This window comes from Barbatula barbatula (genome assembly GCF_947034865.1).
Source record: "Barbatula barbatula genome assembly, chromosome: 22".
Lineage (NCBI taxonomy): Eukaryota > Metazoa > Chordata > Actinopteri > Cypriniformes > Nemacheilidae > Barbatula > Barbatula barbatula.
The window spans coordinates 1,349,521-1,373,628 of record NC_136785.1 but is presented as its reverse complement, the minus strand read 5'-3'; the positions used below and the strand labels follow the sequence as shown (position 1 = coordinate 1,373,628).

The window sequence follows — 24,108 nt, the reverse complement described above, 5'->3', positions numbered from 1 at the left end:
GAATTGACCCTGAGCTGGCATTTTAATGGAGGGAGAGAATGAATGGGGCTTTTATGTGGTGTGGCAACTTTCCTCATGATAACAGAAGAGCTTCTGTGTTCAGCAAGTTAAGGAGTGTAGCCTATGTTGAGGAACATTTATGCAGATTATTGTTTACCAATGAACTTTTTTGTACCAGAAAGTACAATAATCTTTTCCTGGACCTGCTTAAAAAAATGGTTTTATATAAACGTACTTAATTTTCCAGCTCAGAGATGTTTCAACAGAGATGTTTCTCGACCAATTACATTATTTATATAAAACTAAACCCAACCATAAATGATCTCATTTAGAAAGCAAACATGAATAACAGTAATGTAGCTCCAATCTGATTGGTTGATTGTAACCAAGATGTTCAGCTATCTTTTTTTTTCGATTGAAAAATCTTTGAAACCAAGAAATTCATGAAAGAACATTTTAAGTGTTTCTCAGAAATCCTTACTTGGTTTTTATTTAAAGCCGTATCGTGTACATTAATCTTCAGCACAAACTAAAAATTCCAATAAAATCATAAAATAAACCATACGAACATATAAAAACAGAAACGCCAACAGGTGATTGCTTTACCTGCAAACACCGAAACAGTTTTTCCGTGCTCTCTTTTTGTTTTTCTTTTTTTTGAAAAATTATAAAACTTATAAAGATAAAACGTACACTTTGATTTGAAATGAACTCCAGCGTTCAGCTCAGGAGAGTAAGGCCATCTTAGTGTGGGTACACAACTACAACAGTCATCATCAGAACACTGATTCATCTTTTCCTTTCAGAAGTCGACCAATAGGATGCAACATCCGGGTCTTTATATCCAAACACACGCAACATTTTCGAAAGACGGCGAGAGGACTAAACAAGGGGTTTGAGTTTGTAGTTTTTGCCATTTAGAGTTTAAGGAGTATATAATTGTGGCGAGCAGGGCGGGACGAGATCCGTGAGGAAACGGCGCGAGGTCGGTGATGGGAGTGATAACGAGCGTCAGCTGAGCGTGCACCTGTCTCGCGCCGTTCCCTTACGGCTCTCGTCCCGCCCTGCTGGCCACAATCATTTATTTAAAAGAGTTCTCAGTTTTGTCTCTTCATAAAGTACATATGTATCTGATAGATTGTGTACATGGGCGAAGTTGGTTAAGATCTTTAGAAAAGGTCTTTAACTGGCACATTCGTTCTGTGAATTGGTCTCTTTCACGACTGGACACAAGCACTCATTATACAACATATTGCTTACATCCACACATCCCATAATGCCACTGCTGAAACACAGGCACTTCCAAACACATGTTCATCATGTTGGCATCGGTGTTGTCTATTCGCATGCACCTCCGAGCCCGTAGAGGGCAGTACAGGTCTACAGCATCCCTTCATACGCCCTCTTTTCAGATGAGAATCTGATGTTTTCTGCTTAATCTCTGTCCGTCTCTCTCAGGCTTGTTCTTTATCGTTTCTCCACAGCTGCTCCTTGACCTCGGGCGGTAACGTGTTGAAGAGATCTTCCTCCACGATGAGCCCTGAGCGTTTCAGAAGGCGACATTCGGACAGCTCCACCGGCAGACCCTCCAGACGGTTCCCACGGAGCTCCAGCTGCGTCAGTCCCGTCAGCTCTCCGAATCGAGACGGCAGCGCCGTAAGGCAGTTATTCCCAAGATTGAGCGTCCGCAGCTTCTTACACTGAAAGAGTTCGGGTGGCAACATCTCAATCTGAAACACAGAGAAAGACATTACTCAAACAATTGTTAATTCAACTTTGTAGCCTAGATATCACAATTGCCAAATAAAAGAGAGATATTTGTACAACACGTTGGTTATATATATAATATCTTCAGATTAAGTTGATAATTTGCACACATTCAAAAAAGCAAACGTGCGATTGATTACAGTTCACCTTAAGATTAAACAAACAACCCAAATTACACAACTCATTTAGATAACAAGCTAATGAAGCAGCCAGAATGAATGCGTATCGCACATACTTCTCGTCAGGTGGTCCTATAAACTCTATTTTCAGAAACATGCCACACACGCTCTCCACCCATGACTAAAAACATCCAAGACGGCGTGTTAAACTGAAGACACATGTGTGAGAGAGGTGCTCTCTGTATATGTTTACCTTCCTTGGAATTCTGACTCGTATCCAAAAGAATTCAGAGTCGACAAAACAACTCTGAAACCCTGCGCTTTCTAAAGTGCACGTAATGGAGAACGCTCTCGAATTCGATTCATGCGTCACAAATCTTAATCATAATGGCGTATAATCGCCATGCTGCTATTGTACACGTCCCTACTTACAGGAAAATGTATTTTCATATTTGGAGGAACTGTTTCTTTAAGTATTAAAAAAGCATGGGTTGTTATTACAGTGGTTGGTCTTCAAGAAACAAATATAAGATATCTGACAAATCCCTGTGCAGGTTATACGGAAGAAACGTCAGCTCAACATCTGATGATGTCACAATGAAATCTCACACGTCTGCACATCTACGATCGACTCACTCTGTTAGCGGTAACGGCGAAGTACTGCAGGTTCTGCAGGAAGCCGATGTCTGGAGGGATGCTGGTCAGGTTATTATGGCTTAGGTCCAGGTACCGAAGTTTCCTGCAGAAGAAAAGCTGTGCAGGAATCTTCTCGATCTTGTTTCTGTTCAGGTAGAGTCGCTCCAGGTTGGTGAGCGTGCCGATCTGGATGGGGATGTATGCGATTTGGTTGTACCAGAGTTTGAGGCACACCAGTCTGTGAAGATGCTGGAAGCTGATGATCTCCTCGATGGTCTTTAAGTTGTTGTCCTTCAGGTCAATCTCCTACAGACAGAAGAGAAAACCACCTCTGAACTTCTGTGCATGTTGTAATTCATTGAAAACAGTGTGGAGGCGGGTTAAGCTTTTCTCCTCCTGTCTCGGATGTACCTGTAGATTGTGCAGACTGAATATGGAGTGAGGAATCCTCTCCAGATCACAGCGCACCAGTTCCAGCTCCGTCAGGTTCACCATCTTCTTCAGACTGTTCATAACCATCAGTTTGGTCCCTTCGTTGTTGATGGACAGCTTTTGCAAATGCACCCCGACATCCGTCACCACCTGCATTAGAAGACAAGAGCGAATCGCAAATCAGAACGTTGAATCTTTCCATTACGGTTTAAGTCAGGATTGGTAAACATCGTCTCACCTGAGGCAGTTTGGTCAGGTTGCTCTTCAGCCGCAGAACTTTGAGTCTCTTGAGCTCCCGCAGGCCGTCGATGATGATGAAGCGGTTGTTCTCCGCGCTGAGGTTTCCGGTGAGATGAAGCTCGCCGAGGTTCTTCAGGCTGTAGATCCACAGAGGAATCTCTTTAATGTCTGTGAACTTGATGTGGAGTGATTTGAGGTGCTCTCGGAGGAAGGCCAGCGCAGGAGCTTCGATTCTGGCCGGTGTGTGATAGAGCCACAGCTCGCTCATGCTAGACAGTTGAGCGATGATGGGTGGGATTGTCACGTCAGGGATGAGCTCCAATTTCAGCACCTGAGGATGACACAAACACATTTAGTATGATTAAAGGGGAGATATACAATTTCTTCAGAGCCAGCTTTGTATAGAGGAGATTGTTGGTAACATTCGTGTATTTCATTGTTGCAGTTTGCTTAAACTACAACTATTTAAGTATTTCAGTTTATTAAAATAATAATAAAACACTGGCCTAAATATTTACAAATAAATAAAAAATAAACAAAATAATAAAAACTAAACTGAACCTAAATAAAGCTAAATAAAAAAACTATATAGTAACATAAGTAATAAACAAATAGTAAGATGACAAATGCAACACCAAAATTGCTAATAAGTAACATAAAAATATAAAGCTTTATTAATATTTTAAATTAGCTTGTATTTTTAAATCGTTAGTTTTTTAGCTAATTTAAGTTCAAGTTTGAGCAATTTTGGTATATGCTTTTGTCATTTTGTAATTTATCTGTTTATTTTTTTGTTTTTTGTTGCTATATAATATTAATTCATTTCTATTTTAGTTTTTGTTCATGATTATAATTTTTGTGCTTTAAACTTATTTCAATTTACTTTTGAGGCAACATTTAAATTTTTTCTTTAGTCCTTATGTTGTTATAATTGCTTCCAATGTTTCCTTATCTTTAAGTCGCTTTGGATAAAAGCGTCTGTTAAATGACTAAATGTAAATGTAGTCCCATAAACTGTAAGGTCCATATTTTATTCCAATTTTTTTCCGTTTATTGATATTAAAAATAAATACTGGCCTGAATATTTACAAATAGATAACAATTCAATAAAAAATTGAAGTTGTATAGCAACATATAAACAGATGACAAGAGCCATACCAAAATTGCTGATAAAAAGAGACACAAACCTCGAGCTCCACGAGATCGAACACAGTGTCTGGAATCCCGCTCAGCATGAAGAGATGAAGCTCCAGCTTCTCCTGCGAGTTCTTGGTGATCCTCTGTCGGAGTTTCTCCAGCGTCCACTCGTTGTTCAGGTTCAGCTGTCTCAGTTTGTTCTCGCTGACCTCCGACAGGAACACGGCGAACCTCTTGGAGTACAGCGGGTCATACTGGTCGATCATGTGCAGCATGAAGGCGAAGTCGTTCTTCACGTCAGGAATGTCGCTGTAGCTGCTCTCCTCGCGGATGGACTCGAAGGAGTAGCGTTTCAGCGAGCGGCTGACGATCCAGTAGAGCGTGTACATGCATATGAGGCCGTACACCACCACCAGACTGATGTAGAAAGAGGCCAGAATCTTGAAGAGCGTTGCCAGCGGATGGGCGCAGCGGTACATTCTGTATCCCGTCAGCTTCTGGATGTTTACCTTACACTCCACTTTGAACTGGATCTTGTGAACGTAATAGATGGTGTAGCAGATGATGATGATGAACTGGAAGACTTTGATGATCACCTGACGAATGTAAAGGCGGTGGACGATGTCGCCCTCTTCTACATGGATACGAAACTTTTTCACCTGCAAAAGGAGAAAAAGGAGTTTTTACATTTGGAACTTTCTGAGCTTTCGTGCTAGCAATTCTCTATGTGTGCACAGACCTTTTCAAACAAAGCCTTTGCCTGCTCGCCCTCCTTCTTGTCCAGGACGCCCGTTTCCGATCGGTCCACGATCCCCTGCTCGATCCGAGACTTGGTCCTCTGCAGCATGGGAACGCTCGCTTCCACGTCCTGGTCGCTCACGCTGGAGGCCTTTTTATCCATGGACCCGTTCATCTTTCCGGCCGGCTTCGGGTCGCTCTCCTCCACCACGGTTTCGGACAGCGCCCGCGTCGTCCACGGGGAGTCGAAGCACTTCAGAAGAATGGACACAAAGTGCTCCAGCTTCGAGCTGGTCCGCGGAAACTTGAACCAAAAGTTACTGCATGCCAGAAAAATCAGCGTGTGCAGCAACACCAAATACGGGAAGTACTTCGCGAACCAGTGGAGCACGTTCTCGTAACACACGGCGTCCACGTAGTTGTACTGGTGCCGGTCGAGGTCATACTTGATGCCTTTGGGCTCAGAGTTGAGAGACACGCTGTTGTTGTTGTTTCGGTCGCAGGTGTCGTTTACGACCCATTTGCACGGGAGGCAAATCATCTTGTCCTGCGTGACTTGCAGCGTGCCGCCGAACACGGCGATCATCAGCATGACGATGGAGATGTAGTCTGTGAACACGTCCCACCATGGCTTCAGGATGCGGTACGCAGGTTGTGTGTCAGCAAAGTACCGCAGCTCTGTGATGGGAATCATGACAGCTCACCTGAACAACAATAAGAGAGAAGTATGTGTTGAATTTTTATTTATTTACAGGGAGGGTGGCATTTGCGTTTTTGCAATATTGTCTTTAAAATAATAGCACTATAGACAGTTTCAACGATGTAAACAAACCTTATGTGGCCCAAACTTAACTTTCAAAAAAATCAATAACTAACGAGTAGTTTTAATTTAATTTAATGCTATAGACAAATAAAATATTAATATCATGTGTGTATATGTATATATATAATGTATATAATACAGTAGGTTTCATTTGCTATAGTATTGTTTCATATTTTGGGAATGGTAGCGCTGGTATAATCAATGGTAGCGCTCTATCAAACACGTTATGACATCTCAAAGTGGAATAAGGCAAGAAAGTGACCATAAATAATGTAATAAGGGGCAGAAGAATAGGATCATGAAGATTTATTGTCAGCATATTTTACACCCTTATTTCAGTCTTCTGTCATCGACTGTTTTCTCTTACAGTACATGAATACAGGAAGTAGTTATAAATGAGTCAGCAGAACATCCCAGTGTTCCACATCCCAAACAGACTTTGAAAGTACAAACTCATGTAATCACACAAACACACACAGTTAGGTAGTGAAAGCAAACCGAGCTCTTGACTTTATAAAAGCGGTTTACAAACTCAGCCTTTTTGCCCAAAGGCTGCGGTCGGCACGCTGGCATACCGAGATATTTAGGGTTGCCAGGTTGGAGTTTAGAATTAATCCCATGTGCGATCTGTCCTGCGTCTGCCTCAACCCAGAACGAGACCGCATGAGAGAGCCACACACATTCTACCCACAATTCAGTTCTACTCTAATTCAGCTATGACAAGCCAAAACAGAATATGACTGGATATCGAAAAAAACAGATGAGAGGTAAAAGAGATTAAAAACATTTATGAGGTCTTTACGAAGGAAGGAACAAAACAAGTGTTATACAGCCAAAATGTACCAAACTAAATGTTCATCAATAATTCAATAGTTCATCTTAAACCGAATAAGTACTCATCTCCGCACCCTCATGCCATTTAAATCTGACTTTCCTTCTTCCGTTACTCAACATTTGTGGTATATAGCTGACAGCACCTGTCCCCATTTACTTCATAATCATATAAACAAAGGCCACATGGATATTGGTCAAAACAACAGGAGAACAACATTAGGGTGAATGAATTAAAGAAGGTTAACCCAACGCTTTCTCAGACCTCCATTATATAACCGCCATCATTAGCGGAGATGGCACCAGCAGACCACTAAAAATGGGTGGAGATGCACAAAGACAAAGAGATAAAGAAAAAGCTGTTGAGTTTATTAGCTGGAGAAAAGGGCTAATGGGGCCGAGACAGGAAAGAGTGCAGACGAGAAGAGATAAACTCAAGAAACCAGAAATATAATCGAGTTTGGTGGCGCCCAGGCGTGTCATTTCCATCATTCATTTATTTGCACGGACGCTCCGTCTTTGTATATGTGAGAACTCTGGAATCAGTGAGTCAGATTTAGAGTCGCTCCGGCTGACATCTATACTTAGACTGGGAAATGCTGGGAATTTTCCGTTTAGGATTCGGGGGCCAGAGTGAAAATGCCAAAAAGAGCATGGCAATTGTATCCCGAGACCTTGTAAAAATTCCTCGCAGGACTGAAACAATTCCCAGAGTAACGGGAGTACAATACACTGCACACTACAATGCGCTGCGTTAGAGATTCTTTATTGATTTATTGACTGATTTACAAAATCAATATACAAACATTATAATGTGTGGTTCATTAAGACGACGTATTTAAAAGCCATCTGGCAGGGTTAACGGAAACGTGCTAGCTGATGAACAAGACCTCAGGACCTGCTTCAAGGCATGCCGATAAAACGTACAATTGAGAATAAAGCATAAACATACGACACTGGATCCACAATGGAGGAAAATAATACAGGTGCACAAAACAGGAGGCTCACTGACTGAGAACAACTTCTCAAATAAATGAAGCAAAGCACAAAATAAGAAAACACACACTTGTGGCTCTTTGTATACGGAGATAAAAAGTCAGTGCTGAGAGCTTTGTGTGTATGTTTGAGAGATACACACACACACACACTTCTTCTTATCAAACACATAAAAGCAGCTGAAAATGAACACACACTTAATAGCTGCCCGTTCACACATCGTTCACAACAACACACAATCTTCCACCATTCACACATTATTCAGATGGGCCATAGAAAATACAGACGCACCCTCATATGCATGACAAAACATGCCTTGCACAAAGGTTTAAATACAGTATTTTGGAACATGCTTCCTGTTCGGGCAGCTCGATTTGTCATATTTTCATATTGAAAACCATTTATGCTTCCCACAAATAACTGAGCTTATCTGTTGTGATGATAATGTTTAAAAAGCAAAACCAAAACTCCCGATAAGGCCAGAAAATCATGGCAAACCTTGTCTCTGTTAAACTGCCACTTAAAACTAATCATAAAATGTTTCCTCTGCATTTGTGGTATTTTAATACTTTCTTGCAAAACCCACAAACAAACATTAAGGGTGACCGATAGTGATGATTTATTAAAAAACATGAAATTGAGATTGGAGTAGCAAGGTTTTATTCTGAAGGTCACAAAATGTGGTGTAGTGTTCAGCTGATGGATCAAGCGCTTTGAAATACGCTGTTAAAGAAGTTCAATCAATGGCAGCCGATTATAACATATTCATTGGCTGTAAAGAACAGGCCTTATAAACACGCTGAAGTGAAATTAAATACCAAAGTTCTCAACAGACAAAATAATAATGTTGGTATTTTTACATTTTGCAGACACTTTTATCCAAAGCGCCTTACAGATGAGGTAAACAATGGAAGCAGTTGGAAAGACACGAGGACAACAAAAAGCACAAGTGCAATCCAAAACCAAATCTTTTTTTTAGAAATCAGAACTGATCGGTCAGGTGTTGACGGAAGAGACGTGTTTTCAGACGATTCTTTAAGGTTCAAAACCGTATGATTGATTCTGTTGTTTTTCAATACACAGAAGTAAATTGATAGTGGACTCTAAAATCCCAGAAGACGACCGGAATATAGCAAACAGGTCACTTGGGTGTGATGATCTCCAGTCGTATGGATGACTTTGATGTTTGTCCTTTAAGGATCTTGACAATGTCGCAGTCAATAGTACAACAAAAATGTGTACAATTAAATCAAGAGGATGAAAGAAAGGCAGAATATCTGAGTGAAGTTGGAAAAAAAAGACAAAGTCTTTGAGTCTGAATGTCCGAAGCGCTCTGGTTTCAGCTGAGAGTCTATTAACAATTAACAAACATAAACCTTTGTACGCATCAAACATTCACATTTTCCTTTCTCGGAGCTGGAAACACTCTTGTAAACCTCAAGCATTTTAAGAGCAACCTTCTAAACAATCCATTACTGCATTTCCTTTAGAAAGTAAACAGGAGACGCAGTAAGTGTGTGTGGATTGGATGGGCGGACGGACGGCTCCGGTTTGTTTTCACACAGAGCCCGTTGAGATTGTTTGTCTGATAGTGTCTTCTCATCCAGTCTGGACCAGCCACGACGGAAACACCTTTTCCATCACAGTAACCTTTGGCAACGCAACCCACGATACACACACGGCTTTCCAGTTAACAGTATGCCTCTTTCTTCGACCGTAATTACATTTGACATTTTCCTCAGACGTCTTTATTAAAACTCTCACATAACAGCGTCAAAGTAGATTACAAATCTCAATTATTTTCCTCATAATAGAAGTTCATTTCCATTTGGACATTGCCTACGCTCTCGTACAGGAGGCTCCTTTGACTCAGCAAAAAAGAAAATAAAAAATATCCGCAGGAAAGCTGGAACATGAAACAAATCATATCCTCCAAGGACAAGTCACAACCATGGACATGCCCAAATGAAAACACACACACAGTCAAAACATCACAAACTCTGTCCTATCATCAAAAACTCACATGTTTGCCTAGTCAAATGTGAAGTGCTATAAAGTTTGAGTCAAAGCACTCAAAGCAAATTGAGGTGAGTGTGCCGTATAAAATCATGAGAGAAAATGTGTCATCTCAGCTGTTAGAAAATGCTCTTAATTGATGAGATGCACATTATACTGTATATAACAAAGCACAAGATGTTCAGATGCAATACTACTGTACTATACAGTACACACTAGACAATTCCTACTATTTCTTTAAAAGTATGCGTAAAATCTTTTGTGAACATTGAGCTTCTGTGCAATATGCTATTTTATTACACATAATATGCATGCATTATATGCCTGGATAGATAAACAATTTGTCTTACTGAAAAAGTAAATAGAAAAAATATATATATATAAATATAAAACAGCAGTTTTATAACAGTAAAGATCTCAACACTACAGTATGGCAGTTTCAGACCGCTCACTCACAAACCAGCTAAAAACAACATGATGTATTCTGTACACAAACATAACATGTGACTGAAAGCGTCAGGTTTAAAGCAGGGCAGCTGGTCAGTTTACGAGGTCGCATGTGCCTCACAGGTCTTGGGAAGAACGTAGCACACAGCACTGGGAATTATGGGTAAGTGTGCTTAAATCAAACATGCGCTGCATGCTTCAGCTAACAAAGACATCACACACACGTGGAAGAAAAAAATCAGGCCTACGCTTGTTAAAACACACACCTCAGGGGCGCATTTTTACTCTAATCCGAAGTAAACGCTATTATTTCAAGCCTTTACTAACTTTAATACTTTATTACTACACTATTAATACGAAATAACCAGATCATATCACCCCTGACACGACTTCCAGATTCCCCACTCCACACCCGCAGAAGGCAGACACGTCTGTGCATGACTGTCTGTGAAATCGTAACCGATTCTAACAATGAACAAAATTTTTCTTTGTGTAAGTTTTGCAATCTTTTTGCAAGCCTAAACCAATAAACCACTTTCAACAGAGCCCATACTAATGCACCATATAAAAGGAAGCGATTATTAAAAAGCAATATTTAAAGGGACAGTTCACCCAAAAATGAAAACACTGTCATCCTTTACTCGCCCTCAGATTATTCCAAACCTCTTTAAATGTATTTGCTTTGACGAACACAGAGAAAGATATCGGGACCAATGTAAGTAAACCCCCCCCCCACATTGACTGCCATAGTAGGGTAGGGAAAATAAATATTATGGTAGTAAACTTTGGTAGTAAAAAAGCCCCTTTAGATTAGTTTTAGACCTTGGCAGTGTGTGATGCTGGATATATTGTTGATCTTGTTCGGCAAATGATGTTTCTTTGGATAAAAGCATCTGCCAAATGACTAAATACAAACGTATAAACGAACAGAATACATAAAAACAACTACAGTACATTCACTGCAGTAATGTGCCACTGTAAAAAAACTACTTGTAAGTCGCTTTGGATAAAAGCATCTGCCAAATGAATAAATGTAAATGTAGATGCCGCTCTGAAAAGAAAGATGGGAATAAGAACATCCTATGAAAACCATTGTATCTCTATAATAAAAGTCACAGGTTTGTTTTGGTATCTCCATGCAGACTTGCCAGCGACTTCTATATTTTTTCACACGGACCTAATAGTATTTTCTATCCGTACCCTTAATACACCTCCAAACAAAACCCTCAGAAGCATTTTTCTACCTGGCATCCTTTAGTAGCCCAATAATCCATTTCCTTCAAAACGCTCTCAGGTTTTCTATTCACGAGGGGCGACCTGGTACCCACAATGGAGCTACATCTATACACACACGTGAACAGAAACAGCTATTACTGTATTACAGATCAGGGACCTAACACACACACAGACGTATCTCGCCACCAGCACAACACAAATAAACACTGACACAACACACACAAACTGACACTTGTGACAGGATCCTGCCAATACTTCGCCCTTTAATGTCCGTATTGATGTGCTTAGATAGGATACTATATATTTCTACAGAATGTTTACCTTTAATTTTCCTGCTTTGGCAATGTAAACTTTATTATTCATGCCAATAAAGCTATTTTAATCTTGAAAGAGAGAGAGAGAGACCCAACCCCCCCATATTATAGCTGATGACCTCTCGTCTTCTTGAACTAGTCAAGACGACTTTAAACGTCCTCATATGTCGTTTCACTATAACACTGATGGCTATAAACAACGTGTTCAACTCAGGGCCAAGACTAACTCGCATTCCCACACACACCACAGGCCCGCAGCAGTCTAATGGTTTTCCGTGGGTGGAAAATAAACCCTTGTCTTGTTTTCCTCCCCAAAAAAACTATTCTGTCGGCAAGAACATCACGAACCCGCGTGAAACTCTTGATAAACCCGCGGCCGACACAAACACACCAGGCGCGACTCACCGGCTGTTACCGTATCGATCTCCGGCTTCTGTGGCGCATAACTGACACATTTCTTTCCTCCGGTCCACGGTCGACAGCGGCGGTGTCTCACTCTCCTGCTGTCTCACTCTCCTGCGATACGGGAAAAGAGTTGAGGAACGCGCATAAGACACGCCTAGGAACACGCGTCAGCAGGACCGCCCGACGCGCTACGAATCATACTATCGCGAAGGCCACCGTTCATAGACATCAATGACGTTGATTTTAATTCATATTCATTACTGCTAATAATACATCGATAGTGGGACGCGAATCCTCACAGTTGATCGGATGTTTAAATAAAATCGTCTAACTAAGATTCGTGAGGTAAATCTTTGCCGTAGTAGGACTCGTTGCGTGGCGCGGTGACGCGCACTGCGCTGATCCAGCACGAGCGTGCTCGACTTTGACGCAGGGTGGAGCGGCGGTCAAGACTATCCGTGTGACGTGAAGGTCGTTTATACGCACGAAACAAACAACTTAATGCAGGATGCTGTATTCCCGCACTTGATGAAATGACGATGATGTTAATGATAAAAGTATACGATACCGATACTTTATGCGCATTTGACAATTTCCCCGTCATCGTTCGTGAACATTCTAGACACTTATTCGAGTCACGTGTTTCATGGTTTTTATAAATAACATTTGAGCTGGTGACTCGTGGCCAACTAAATGCACTTTTCGGATTATAATGCCGATATGAGCAACGGTTTAAATGCACGTAATTATGTGACGTAACGCTCGACTCTGACTGACTAGAATTACACCCGTGTCTAACTTATCGTAGCGATGTAATTACTTTGTAAACACTTCATTTATACGCAAAAAGAGCTCACCTAGACTCAAACTATCACCGGAGAATAAGGGTAAAAAAACTTTCGATAATATTGCATCTCAAAATGATGTCATCCATTTGTGAGGGGCAGATAAACATGTCGGGCGGGGCTCCGCTAGGCGTTACGTCATCAACAGTCGACAAACACCGCGACTCAACGTGCGCTCGAATGCGGTGGGCAAGATATGTCAGTTTATCGTCTATAAATGTGATACTTGTATTAAGAAGAATAGGCATCTAAGTAACGTGTTTGACAATGAGCTTTCGATTTTGTTTATTTTTATTAAGACCTAGAATATCTTGCGTAGGGCGAAGTCTGTCTTTACCCAAAACATCATGTACTGCTGAAGGTAAACACACGCAGGTTAAGAGAACGACATTACTTTTTCCTGCTCATTCATTAGCGGAGTCTGATGTATTAAGGAATGGAGTCAGGCTCGGTTTCCACAGGAGCTTCACAACTTCTGTTTGTAGGACTGAAGCCATTGGACAGGTGCAGTCCACACACTATCACCTGGTGTACACATGCAAAGTAAGATCATGACTGCATGCTTCTTAAACGGGCGACGCTTTTAATGTTTAGTCATCGTTAACATCCTCTTACATCACAACATACTTGTTGTAACAGGTGTGCTCCACTCGCTCAATGAAGAAAATATCCAAGGTGGCCTATCACAAGGGTGTTGTCATAGTAACGTGTCCAGGATGTAACAACCATCATGTCATTGCTGATAACCTGAACTGGTTCTCTGACTTGGAGGGGAAAAGGTGTGTATGTCATATTTTGTAATTCAGTGTTTATATAAGCAACTCCATAGCTGTCAAAAAAGAAAATACATTTTCACTTCATGCTTTGTGTTGCCTAGATTTTCTAATCTCGCCTTATTTCTTACATGATTCTTAGAAGAGTAAAATACTATTTCGTGTCACTGATATGATGTATTTGTCTGTAAACAATTATGTTATTTCTGTGCTTCTATAGAAACATAGAAGAAATCCTGGCGGCTAAAGGGGAAACCGTGAAAAGAGTTCAAGGGAACGAAGCTCTGGAGATCGTCACTGAGGAATCAATAAAAGGAGCCGCAAACAGTCCAGATGAACAAAAGCCAAAACATCTTAGTGACGGCTCAGACAAAACATGAGCAGTCCGAAATCACTGCACATTTGTAGACTTTTTTAAACGACTATTTGTATATTGTATATTGTTTTAAAAGAAGCGAAATAAACAAAAAGCTGAAGGTATAGTTTACCCAGAATTATTTTTCAAGGTTTACCGACCCTCGTGCTATTCCAATCTTGAATGATCTTGTCTGCTAAATGACTAAATGTAAATGTAATGATATTCTTTCTTCTGCAGAACACAAAAGAAGATATTTTGAAGAACGCCGGTAACCAAACAATACCAAACCCCACTGACTTCCATTGTATGGACAGAAAACCACAGAGACATTTTTCAAAATATATCAAATTGTGTTCCACAATATACAGGTTTTGAACGCCATGATGATGATGATGACAGACTGGTTACGTCACTTGTTTGAGCGTTTGGCTCCACCTTGTGGTCATTACAACATTAGACGTTTTGTTCTCGCATAGTTTAAAATGCCTCATACTGCCAACCCAGCGCCTTCAACACACTAATTACGAACAATACAAATCAACAAGATCTCGCAACACTTATTTATCACTACTGACGTAATTTGCGGAGTCATCTGACACGCGTGACGCAGACAGAGAAAAAGCGGATAGAAAGGCAACCCCGTCTAAAAACGGGAGGGCCTAAAAAACAATACCTACATGTCATTAAAGGTGACAATACTTAAATGTAATATAAAGCTGTGCTTTAAATGAAAAACATTAAAGTTTCATTATTTTAGAAAGCCGCAACGGCGTGACGCCATCACGTGCTACGTCATACCTTTCTCAGCGCTGTAGATGGTAGACCAATCACGGCCGTTTGTAATCACATTATAAGCGCTTTTAAAATAACTCAATAATGATTTACGTGTCAGATTTCTCAACCATTTTTAACACGCGTTTAAACGATGAAACGTTCTAGTTTACAAACACGTCAAATGACCCATTAAACGTCCCGACACTTGAACGTGCCTCAACGGGGCTTCCGCATTCTGGGTCACTAAACGCCCCCGGAGGAAACCCATCAAACGGTAACCGGTATTATTGCGTTTCCAGGGTTCAGGATGCAAACAGTAACGTAAACCCGGCGGTGATCGCCCGGACGTCCTCCAACCGATGACTGATCTCATTCGGAACGACTTCATGCGCGCGACCGGATTGAATACTTGAAAACAACATCGTTTTTGTGACAGCGCGCGCGAGCATGAATCCAGCGGGACTGTTGTGCGACACCGAGCGGCCGCGACACCGGCCGTTTTTGATCGGGGTGAGCGGAGGAACCGCAAGTGGAAAGGTGCGATACATTATTCCTACTAAAGACGAGCGAGTATATGCATTCATAAACCTGTTGTCATTAAGGTTGGTCGCAGCAGGCGTGACTGCGCAGACCGATCCGCGAATCACGACGAAGTATCGCGAGAACACGGGTTAGGACTGTTATCACTCTCGCGATATTTTGTCATACGCTGCATCAAGTCTTTAATATCTAAAAATAAGGGAAACGTTGAGTTAGTGGGTATCAGTCAGCATTATAAGATGCAAACCAAATCTCGATTGAAAGATTAGAAACCACCCCACCAAAAAGGTTGTATGAAAAAAAGCTGGTGTGAGCTTGTAATGTTATCAGTGATGCAAACACAAATAAACATTAGACAACAAAGTCGGTCATGTGACAATAAATGCTGTTTTCTAATCCAGTCCACAGTGTGCGCCAAAATCATGGAGCTGCTGGGTCAAAACAAGGTGGACCACCGTCAGCGTAAGGTCACCATCGTCAGTCAGGACAGCTTCTACCGGGTCCTCACTCCAGAACAGAAGGCCAAAGCTTTGAAGGGCCAGTACAACTTTGACCATCCAGGTAACAGAATATTAAAATAAAAAAGGTGAAACATTTCCGTGGTTTTGTGTCCATACGATAATTCATCATACTCTTTCTCAGATGCGTTTGACACGGAGTTCATGTGTCAGACGCTGAAGGACATCGTAGAAGGGAAAGTGGTGGAGGTTCCTACGTATGACTTTGTCACGCATTCCAGGTAATGACAAACTCTCATGGCATGTCAAACAGTGACACGCATGTTGACATACTATCTCTCTCAGTCATGTGTGGCTGGTCTCTGATAGAGGTGTGATAACAGCATAATGAATGTCTTTCAATAATGCGTTCAGGCTGCAGGAGAAGATTCGCGTGTACCCCGCCGATGTGGTGCTGTTTGAGGGTATTTTGGTGTTTTACACGCAGGAGGTCAGAGATATGTTTCACATGAAGCTGTTCGTTGACACGGATTCAGATGTGCGTCTGTCTCGCAGAGGTGATCCTTCACTTTAATATCAATATACACAATACATTTACTCGTTCCTTTATAAATATTTCTTTCTTATGAAAATACAATTATTTTTATATAAGTTTTAATTAATTCAAGTTGAATCTGTATTTGCTGTTAAGTTATATCTACAACGACACATTTTCTATTTTATCATGTATCTTAGTTGTGGTTTTACTTTTAGCAGTTTTAAAGTCCCAGTGAAATAAAAAAGTACAATTCCTATTTTTCATGAAATATTGCAGTTTAGCGTGAATTGTTTATCAATGTGGGTCATTCTATAAAAAAATCGTGTGTCCTCATAATCTGAAAATGCCCTTCCGTCCTGCAATGAAAATCCATTTAAGATGACATACGTTAGACGGCTTGGGCGGAGCATCCGTTAACTCCTCCCCTTCAACTGTCAGTCTGCTGCCAGTTCAGTTTAAAAATGCAACGGCTGTTTTTATCCATCCTATCAAATCACTGAGAAAGATGAAAGCAATAGCAACTGTGTTTCTCCTTCTAAATTCCATTTAACTCCGAAATGAGTCAAAATACGGAAGTAACAACCATCGCAATTTCTGGCTCACTGGGACTAAATAAAACATTTCCAGATTTGTTTACGTCTGAAATAAGAGGTTAGTGTACATGTGTTAGCTTGTGTATATGTTGTGTCTTTAGTTCTGAAGGACATGAAAAGAGGCCGAGATCTCGAACAGATTCTTTCACAATACACAACCTTTGTAAAACCTGCCTTTGAAGAATTCTGCCTTCCGGTGAGAAAACACTCGAATACAAGCACACAAACAAAAACAAAACTTTGAACTGTAACTGTATTCTTGACATCTGCTATCTTTCGTTCTCAGACCAAGAAATATGCAGATGTTATAATACCTCGAGGAGTTGATAACATGGGTAAATTTGAAACAAACGACGAAATTTAATCATGAAATAAATTCTTGCTTTATTAAGCTGTTTATCTACTTTTTTTGGTTATTTCCAGTGGCGATAAACCTCATTGTTCAACATATTCAGGACATTCTAAATGGGGACATCTGTAAATGGCAGAGGGGCTCTGTGAATGGACACGCCCATGGGCGGAGTCAAAAGAGGGGTACGGCTGAACACGACGAGAATTCCAGCGCAGGACTTCTTCCGCCAAAACGACCCCTACTGGAGCCCAGCACACGACCACATTAACACAAAAACACACAATCACGATCAAAACTTCAAAGCTTTTCTGCATGCTTCCAAACCACACAACAGTGACTGTTTTGCTGCTTATTTGTGTCACCCGACGTTCAGCGTGACCTTTGACCTGTAACGTAAGAGACAGACAGCTATTGTAAATGTTAATTATTTAATGTTACCTGTTGTCAGTATGATTCAATGTACATGGTAATCACGTTAATCTGAAATGATGTGTAATGGTATAACTGAGACAAACGTTCATTCGATCTCTTTCATTTTATAGGAATGTAATTCCGAATTATGTCAATTACAGAATAAAAGTCAAATAAGTTTGTCTGTAGGGATACATTGGTGAAATAGTTTTAATACTTGAAAAGAGTGCGTTTGGCCTGTCTAGATTCTACATCGTGTTAGATCAGGAAAAGACAAGAGTTACGTTCCTAAAACAATTATAGTGATTATTTACAAATTGATTTAGTATTTAACGTCATTTAACATTGAAAGTGTATTTTTATTATAGCTCGAGATTAACATGAAACATCTGGTCTTAAATTAATGTCCGCTTTCAAATGTGAATATTTCAATATACGTTTCATTTGTAATCAATGTTTGCACTTTGTTTTTTAAATATTAAAGGAAAGTGATGCTGCGTTTCTTGATTATTTGCATCAGTACATTTCCCAAGCATACAGCGAATTTCTAAAGAGTACACTATGAACAAAAACACAATAATGGGATCACGTCATAACACTTTACTATATACAAACTGGTTTTGAATTATTACCATAACATTTCACGACAGCATTTACACAATACTATGATGACCGGAAAAGTTACTGTATTTATTTTTACACCGTAGTTAATGATTGCGCTTTACTTTACAGTCCTCTTTTGTCCTATTTAGATTTACATACTATATTATTGGATACATGTGGTTAACAGTATTTTCGGGGGTAGGTACAAATACCATAGTATTACCATGATGCATAACCGAAAAGTTTACTGTTATGTCCAAAAACATGCAAATACCATGGCAGTCTTTGTGAGTGTATATATGTTCTTAAAGTGTTGGATAAACACAAACAGAGAGGTTACAAAGAGAGCAGTTTTATTGGTGGCTGAATATACAGGATGTTATAGGTGTAACAGGAAAACAAATCCAGGACTAAACGTCAACATCACACACACACACTGAAGAAAGCCGTCTTTGCTTTCCGACTCCCATATGTGAAGAACATTGTGTAGAAAACGCACACACACACACACACACACACACACACACACACACTTTCTCTCTCTCTCTCTGGAGCCCAGAGATCACAGCATATTCAGTCCTTGTGTTTTTTTGCCTTAATAATGTTAGTCATTTTAGTGCACGATTCATTTGGTTTGAAAATATATTTCCGCACAACTGCCCTCTACACGATCAGAGATTATACATCATAACTGTACACGTACATTTATACAGAACATTTCATACACATCCCAAATTCACGTGAGCCCCGGCCATCTCTGGCATTATAGTCTGCTCCAGAAAACCACAGAATCTCATAAAGACGTCAAGACTGGGTCACATTTCACAACAAATATCAAAATCAAATATAGTTTTCATGACGATCGTTTTCTCCTCTTTTTTTCTTATTTTATCTTGTATGCTAATACTGTTCTGAGGACCATTAAGATTTTCAAGTGTGAATTAACAACAACAAAAAACTCATTACCATAATCTAGAAAGAAACAAATGGGTCTCATTCATATAATTCAAGCACGATGAATGATTTACAAAAAACATGTTTCCACTTCACACCAGCTCATTGTTCATGAATGATACCCAATTATATTCTCTTATTAAAAACATCATGAATTAAATTCTGTACACACAAATGCTTGCAAGCCGCCAAATGCGCTTTACAATTTGAATATAAATATTCATGCATTACAGTAACAGGAATGAGATTTTTGTTTTCTAGTGTCTAGAGTCCAAAAATAGGCTGTTTTCTTATAGATTTTTAAAGTTGAAATGTGACACGGACTAGTTCTTGAGATTCACACGCACGCATACAGCAAACAGTTACACACACAACACTTTAGTAAGTCAAGTCCCGACGTCAAGTTCATCATTTCCACTTAATATATTTCATATAGTCCATCTTTCGCTGTTTAAATGGCATTTCAACAGATCAGTGAATATTTCTTCATCCATCTGTAAGATTGCACAGTCATCCTCCCATGTCCCAAATCATCCGGCGTGATCGCAGGTCCATCCAGTTCCAGGTTGAAATCGGTGACGTTAAACTCAACGGATCAGTCAGAAAGAGCGACTGACCTTCGGAAGGTCAAATGGAAACGTCCAAACAGGACAAGCAAAAATGAACTCACTCCAACAGGCACAGTGTTTTAATATCAAATGAACCGAGCCCTCTTAAGAGTGTATGTACACACACACACACACACACACACAGCTTTAAATCACAGTCCGCTTCATGTGTGTGTGTGTGTGTGTGTGTGTGCAAGTGTGTACGTGCGTGAGTGTATATGTAAGCATACGTTTATTCATACCGAGTCAAAAATCCCCTCTTGATACAATCAGGGAAAATACTGGCGGGCTTTGCAGTTTATTGGTGCAAATTGGAGCCATTTCCTGCTTGAGTTTATTTCAGAGATCTGAAACAACCTAGCGTGGGCTCTGCAGGTGGTTCAGGTCTCACCGTAAACAGTCTCTGACGTTCATCATTCGAGCGTCTAGGTCTTCTCCTCTCGATCGGTTTTGCGCCGGGAGATGTTTCGTGGTTTGATCTTGAGCGAGAGTTCCCATAACGCCTCCTCTGCGAGGTGATCACTGAAGTCGTTGAAGAACGAGACGATGTCTTCATTCCGCTTCAGTTCATAGTGTCTATACAAGGAAAAAACAAATGAAACAAAGATTGTGTTTGGCGCTGATAAAGCAAAATGTTAAATGCATACATAGCTTGAAAACGTTTATAAGATATTACGGCACTATTAAACGAATTGAGCTTTACAGCGTATCTTTTTACAATCAATTTAACTTATATAACACAATATAATAGTATCACAATAATAATCCGAAAATAAAATAAAATAAATAAAGATTTATTTCTAAAATAAAAAGGATTTTATTGTCATACAAACAACTTTGAAACAATTCAAGGTCTAATTCAACCGTTTGTGTGCATATTAATAACATGTGAATTTAGTCTATAACTACAATATATCAAAATAAATGTTAACATCATATTAAAATGGATTAAAAAAGACATTGAGAAAGCTAAGAGAACTTCTAAAAGCAGTAAACACACACACACACACACAAATTAATAAACAAGTATGCAGGCAAAAGTGGTATCAGAACATCTCTAACATAAAGATACTGTTTTTTGTGTTGCGATATACTATTCCATGATACATAATAAACTATATTACTTGGCAGAAAAGTTTTATTATTACATTTGTTGATCACTGGTAGCAAAGATATGATATTCTTATGGACACCAATTTACTCCACAACATGCATACCGTAACATTCCCTTTTTATTGTGTCCGTCATGTTTTACTGTTTTATTCTAGATCAGATGATGTCTAAACTATCACAGCTCAGTCTAAGAGTGTCGCTGTGCAGTTGAAGTCATTGGATTACTCACACTTGCTGGAAGCGCCTCATGCTGTCCAGAATGTTGAATTGCTGCCAGCGTTTGGAGAAATTCACTTTACCGTCAATAAAATCCGGGTTTCCAAGGTGGACGAACGTCAGGTCTTGTAAAATCAAACCTCTGCAACAGAAACATAATTAGCTGAAATACGACATAGGATGAAAACTATATTATCTGTAAATGCAAATAATGTTTGAATAAACCGAGTCTGAACCTCGCCGACATGAGAACATCAAATTAAAAAGGCACAAAAATAAAACGACATGATTACACAGTAACACTTTTTAACAACTATAAATACATCAACATTTGTCTTCTATTATGGAAGTCTCTCTAAGCCTTTGAAAGTCTTTTTTTGTAGATGGTCAGTAAACTGGCTGACTATGTATGTATTACTCTTACAGGTAGGGGATGCATGGAGGTTCGACTTCAGCCAGCGCTGCTCTGTACGCTCGGAAAGACGACGAGCTGTCAATCAAAGTGCAGTACTCTTCCAAGCCCTGTTAGATGGAGAAACACATGGCACGTATTTATAGATTTGATATGTTCATACAGATTACAGACATTATATGGCAAGTCCCGACACAGACTCTGATTGGCCTGACGCGACTGACCTCGGACGTCTGTTTCTGCCATTCCAGCCGTCTGATTGGTGCAGAGTCCAGCGCAGAGAGAATCGCCAAATACGAGTTGAAGTTGTTCAGTTTTCGCAGGTGCTACGGAAGCGAAGAACAAAACAAATGAAATCGCGCGGTTTGGTGATGTTTAGCATGTGTTTGTGTGCGATTTACCTTCATGATCTTAATAAATTTGAGAAGCAGCTTCTCCCGGTCTTGAGCTTTCTCCTGCTGCATTATTAAAGAGCGCACCCTAATGGACAGGAGGATGAACAGACGTCATTATTCATATGAAATGTAAACAGTGAATGTATGTAGCGTGTATGTGTAAATGTGTACCAGTAGCTCATGTTGTTGAAGTGCTCTGTGAACTGGGTGAGGTTCGGACTCTTTTCTTCATTCTGTTCCTTTGCCCAAAGCAGAACCTCAGGAATCTAGAACCAGACACAGTCGGACAAACACATAGAGACGGTCAGTCAGACAAACAAAGCAGTACGTATTAAGAGCGTCGTTGCGTGTAACCGTTGTGTCTTACCTCGATCTTATAGAAGAGTTCTGCGTCTAGCAGGGTCAGCTGATCAGCGACCTCATGACTCCGGAAATCGTGCAGCGTGCCCGGCCTTCAGAGAGACAGCCAATCAGAACACAGAAAAACACACGACAGCCCACACAGAACCCAAAATCCTTTTACCTGGCAGAGACGCCCAGCGCGGCGAGAGGTTTAAGCGTCTGCGTGTGCCGCAGGACTCTTTTCTGTTCCATTTTATCTAAAATGTTCTTTCGCAGAACCCGCGCCAGACTCAGTTCTCCATTACACACCAGACGGAACACCAGATCCATCAACTGCCGGAGAATGTCCTCCGTCAACTCCACCAGACTGACACAAACACAATCATTTCATCAGTCACGAACGCACACTTTGTGTATTCAAACAAAAACACTTGCTTACTCACCAAAGCTCATCCACAACTCTGACCAACACGAAGAATGTGTTTTTACTGACACGCTTCTTAAACGTGTCCGGACTGTGACAGAATCGAGTGTATGTGCAGAGGAGTTAAGGAAACACACACACACACACACGCACGCACGCACGCACACCTGTTCTCATTTAAAGGATATCTGTAGTGTAATTTTTTTATGAGGTCCTCGGGCGTTATGAAGGTTCTGTATGTGGTGAGAAAAGCCTCGCAGTACAAAACTAAATCTACAACACAAAGAAATGTGATTGAAATACACAGCAGATGCAGTAACACACAAACACAACTGAAGGAATACATGAAACAGCTTTCAGATGAAGAAATGAGGCGGATTACCTTTGCGGTCCGTTTCTGTAGCGTGAACTAACAGTATGTCACCGGATCCGGCTCGCACATCCGGGCCGTCATCATTCTATCAGAGAGACGCAGAATTATTACTGCAGCCCGACCGACTGAAGTCCCGCTGCCCATCAACAGCACTGCACCAGTGTGTGTGTGTGTGTGTGTGTGTGTGTCTGGCATCAACTACAGAATCACACACAGAGCTAAAACAGCCGACAATACACTCGCAAAGACTGATTTTGTCAGATAACACACAACACATACACAATCATGTTCAAAAACTTATAAAATGTAAGTCTTGCTTTTTATTTCAATATATTTTTCAAGATGTAGTGAGGATTTTGTCTTTAAAAAGATCATTTAAAGAAGCTTTGGAAAATACAAATACACAACGCTTATTAAGTCAAGACTCAAAAACAAGTGACGATCAACAAAATATTATAAAAAACTTATAAAGTTGCTTTATTTCGATTTATTTGTATATTAGAATAAAACATATTGCCTGACACACTGTTGTTTGCCAAATATTTATTCAATAATTTATTCTTTCATGCAATATCAGCAACAAACGATATTTTCATGACGAACAAAATGCCAACAAAATCACTATGAATAAAGAACATGATATGAAATAATTTAACCGTGTTCACAACAATGTAAAAAAATAAAAACGATCAAATTACGTTCAGTAACATAGATTATTATTTAAGATTATTATGTTTTTTCATTTCATTATTTGATAAGAAATTTAGTTTAGCTCTTTTGCCAAATAATTTTTGGACCCAAATGAGTACGCTACCGGTCAAACGCTTTGGGACACTTGAGTGAAATGTTTCCCGTTATTTAAATTAAACATTTAATATGAAAGTCTGAA

The 24,108-nt window shown here is 40.1% G+C and overlaps 4 protein-coding genes across 7 annotated transcripts in view; 2 read left to right on the top strand and 2 right to left on the bottom strand.

The window, feature by feature from the left end:
- Nucleotides 1-472: 472 nt before the first annotated feature.
- lrrc8aa (leucine rich repeat containing 8 VRAC subunit Aa) lies at nucleotides 473-12,261 on the bottom strand. The gene is made up of 7 exons (XM_079486261.1): nucleotides 12,138-12,261; nucleotides 5,071-5,773; nucleotides 4,382-4,990; nucleotides 3,193-3,525; nucleotides 2,934-3,104; nucleotides 2,523-2,828; nucleotides 473-1,730 (listed from the first exon to the last, which is right to left on the bottom strand). Exons 2-7 carry the CDS (start codon nucleotides 5,761-5,763, stop codon nucleotides 1,455-1,457), a joined length of 2,388 nt encoding a protein of 795 aa, XP_079342387.1. The 5' UTR covers nucleotides 5,764-5,773; nucleotides 12,138-12,261; the 3' UTR covers nucleotides 473-1,454.
- Nucleotides 12,262-13,117: 856 nt separating this feature from the next.
- On the top strand, nucleotides 13,118-14,264 carry dnlz (DNL-type zinc finger). Its single transcript, XM_079486438.1, has 3 exons — nucleotides 13,118-13,525; nucleotides 13,622-13,761; nucleotides 13,976-14,264. The coding sequence occupies exons 1-3, from the start codon at nucleotides 13,250-13,252 to the stop codon at nucleotides 14,133-14,135; spliced, it is 576 nt and encodes a 191-aa protein (XP_079342564.1). The 5' UTR covers nucleotides 13,118-13,249; the 3' UTR covers nucleotides 14,136-14,264.
- A 633-nt stretch (nucleotides 14,265-14,897) lies between these two features.
- On the top strand, nucleotides 14,898-18,280 carry uck1 (uridine-cytidine kinase 1). The gene is made up of 7 exons (XM_079486437.1): nucleotides 14,898-15,424; nucleotides 15,829-15,988; nucleotides 16,070-16,166; nucleotides 16,300-16,442; nucleotides 17,118-17,212; nucleotides 17,303-17,351; nucleotides 17,440-18,280. The coding sequence occupies exons 1-7, from the start codon at nucleotides 15,335-15,337 to the stop codon at nucleotides 17,634-17,636; spliced, it is 831 nt and encodes a 276-aa protein (XP_079342563.1). The 5' UTR covers nucleotides 14,898-15,334; the 3' UTR covers nucleotides 17,637-18,280.
- Nucleotides 18,281-18,712: 432 nt separating this feature from the next.
- The window catches only part of rapgef1b (Rap guanine nucleotide exchange factor (GEF) 1b), a 34,474-nt gene continuing 29,078 nt past the window's right edge, over nucleotides 18,713-24,108 (bottom strand). For 3 of the 4 annotated variants that reach the window (XM_079485944.1, XM_079485945.1, XM_079485946.1), the window contains exons 14-24: nucleotides 23,229-23,304; nucleotides 23,035-23,119; nucleotides 22,866-22,958; nucleotides 22,604-22,789; nucleotides 22,448-22,532; nucleotides 22,252-22,346; nucleotides 22,087-22,165; nucleotides 21,910-22,011; nucleotides 21,698-21,795; nucleotides 21,287-21,415; nucleotides 18,713-20,520 (exon numbers count right to left, since the gene is read on the bottom strand). In XM_079485944.1, the coding sequence (XP_079342070.1) occupies nucleotides 20,370-20,520; nucleotides 21,287-21,415; nucleotides 21,698-21,795; nucleotides 21,910-22,011; nucleotides 22,087-22,165; nucleotides 22,252-22,346; nucleotides 22,448-22,532; nucleotides 22,604-22,789; nucleotides 22,866-22,958; nucleotides 23,035-23,119; nucleotides 23,229-23,304 (1,179 nt within the window). In that variant the 3' untranslated portion in view covers nucleotides 18,713-20,369. The remainder of the gene's footprint in view (nucleotides 20,521-21,286; nucleotides 21,416-21,697; nucleotides 21,796-21,909; nucleotides 22,012-22,086; nucleotides 22,166-22,251; nucleotides 22,347-22,447; nucleotides 22,533-22,603; nucleotides 22,790-22,865; nucleotides 22,959-23,034; nucleotides 23,120-23,228; nucleotides 23,305-24,108) is intronic. The other variant, XM_079485947.1, reaches the window with a different exon arrangement.

What these genes read in the sequence shown, in the direction of transcription:
- dnlz (XM_079486438.1), top strand. Translation starts at nt 13,250, where the DNA reads ATGAGCTTTCGATTTTGTTTATTTTTATTAAGACCTAGAATATCTTGC. An exon ending in ACCTGGTGTACACATGCAAA is followed by an intron (nt 13,526 to 13,621) that starts GTAAGATCATGA and finishes TTGTTGTAACAG; the next exon opens with GTGTGCTCCACTCGCTCAAT. An exon ending in TCTGACTTGGAGGGGAAAAG is followed by an intron (nt 13,762 to 13,975) that starts GTGTGTATGTCA and finishes GTGCTTCTATAG; the next exon opens with AAACATAGAAGAAATCCTGG.
- uck1 (XM_079486437.1), top strand. Translation starts at nt 15,335, where the DNA reads ATGAATCCAGCGGGACTGTTGTGCGACACCGAGCGGCCGCGACACCGG. An exon ending in GAGGAACCGCAAGTGGAAAG is followed by an intron (nt 15,425 to 15,828) that starts GTGCGATACATT and finishes TTTCTAATCCAG; the next exon opens with TCCACAGTGTGCGCCAAAAT. An exon ending in TCGAGGAGTTGATAACATGG is followed by an intron (nt 17,352 to 17,439) that starts GTAAATTTGAAA and finishes GGTTATTTCCAG; the next exon opens with TGGCGATAAACCTCATTGTT.
- lrrc8aa (XM_079486261.1), bottom strand. Translation starts at nt 5,763, where the DNA reads ATGATTCCCATCACAGAGCTGCGGTACTTTGCTGACACACAACCTGCG. An exon ending in TCAGTCTGCACAATCTACAG is followed by an intron (nt 2,829 to 2,933) that starts GTACATCCGAGA and finishes TTCTGTCTGTAG; the next exon opens with GAGATTGACCTGAAGGACAA. An exon ending in TCGCCGTTACCGCTAACAGA is followed by an intron (nt 1,731 to 2,522) that starts GTGAGTCGATCG and finishes TCTGTGTTTCAG; the next exon opens with ATTGAGATGTTGCCACCCGA.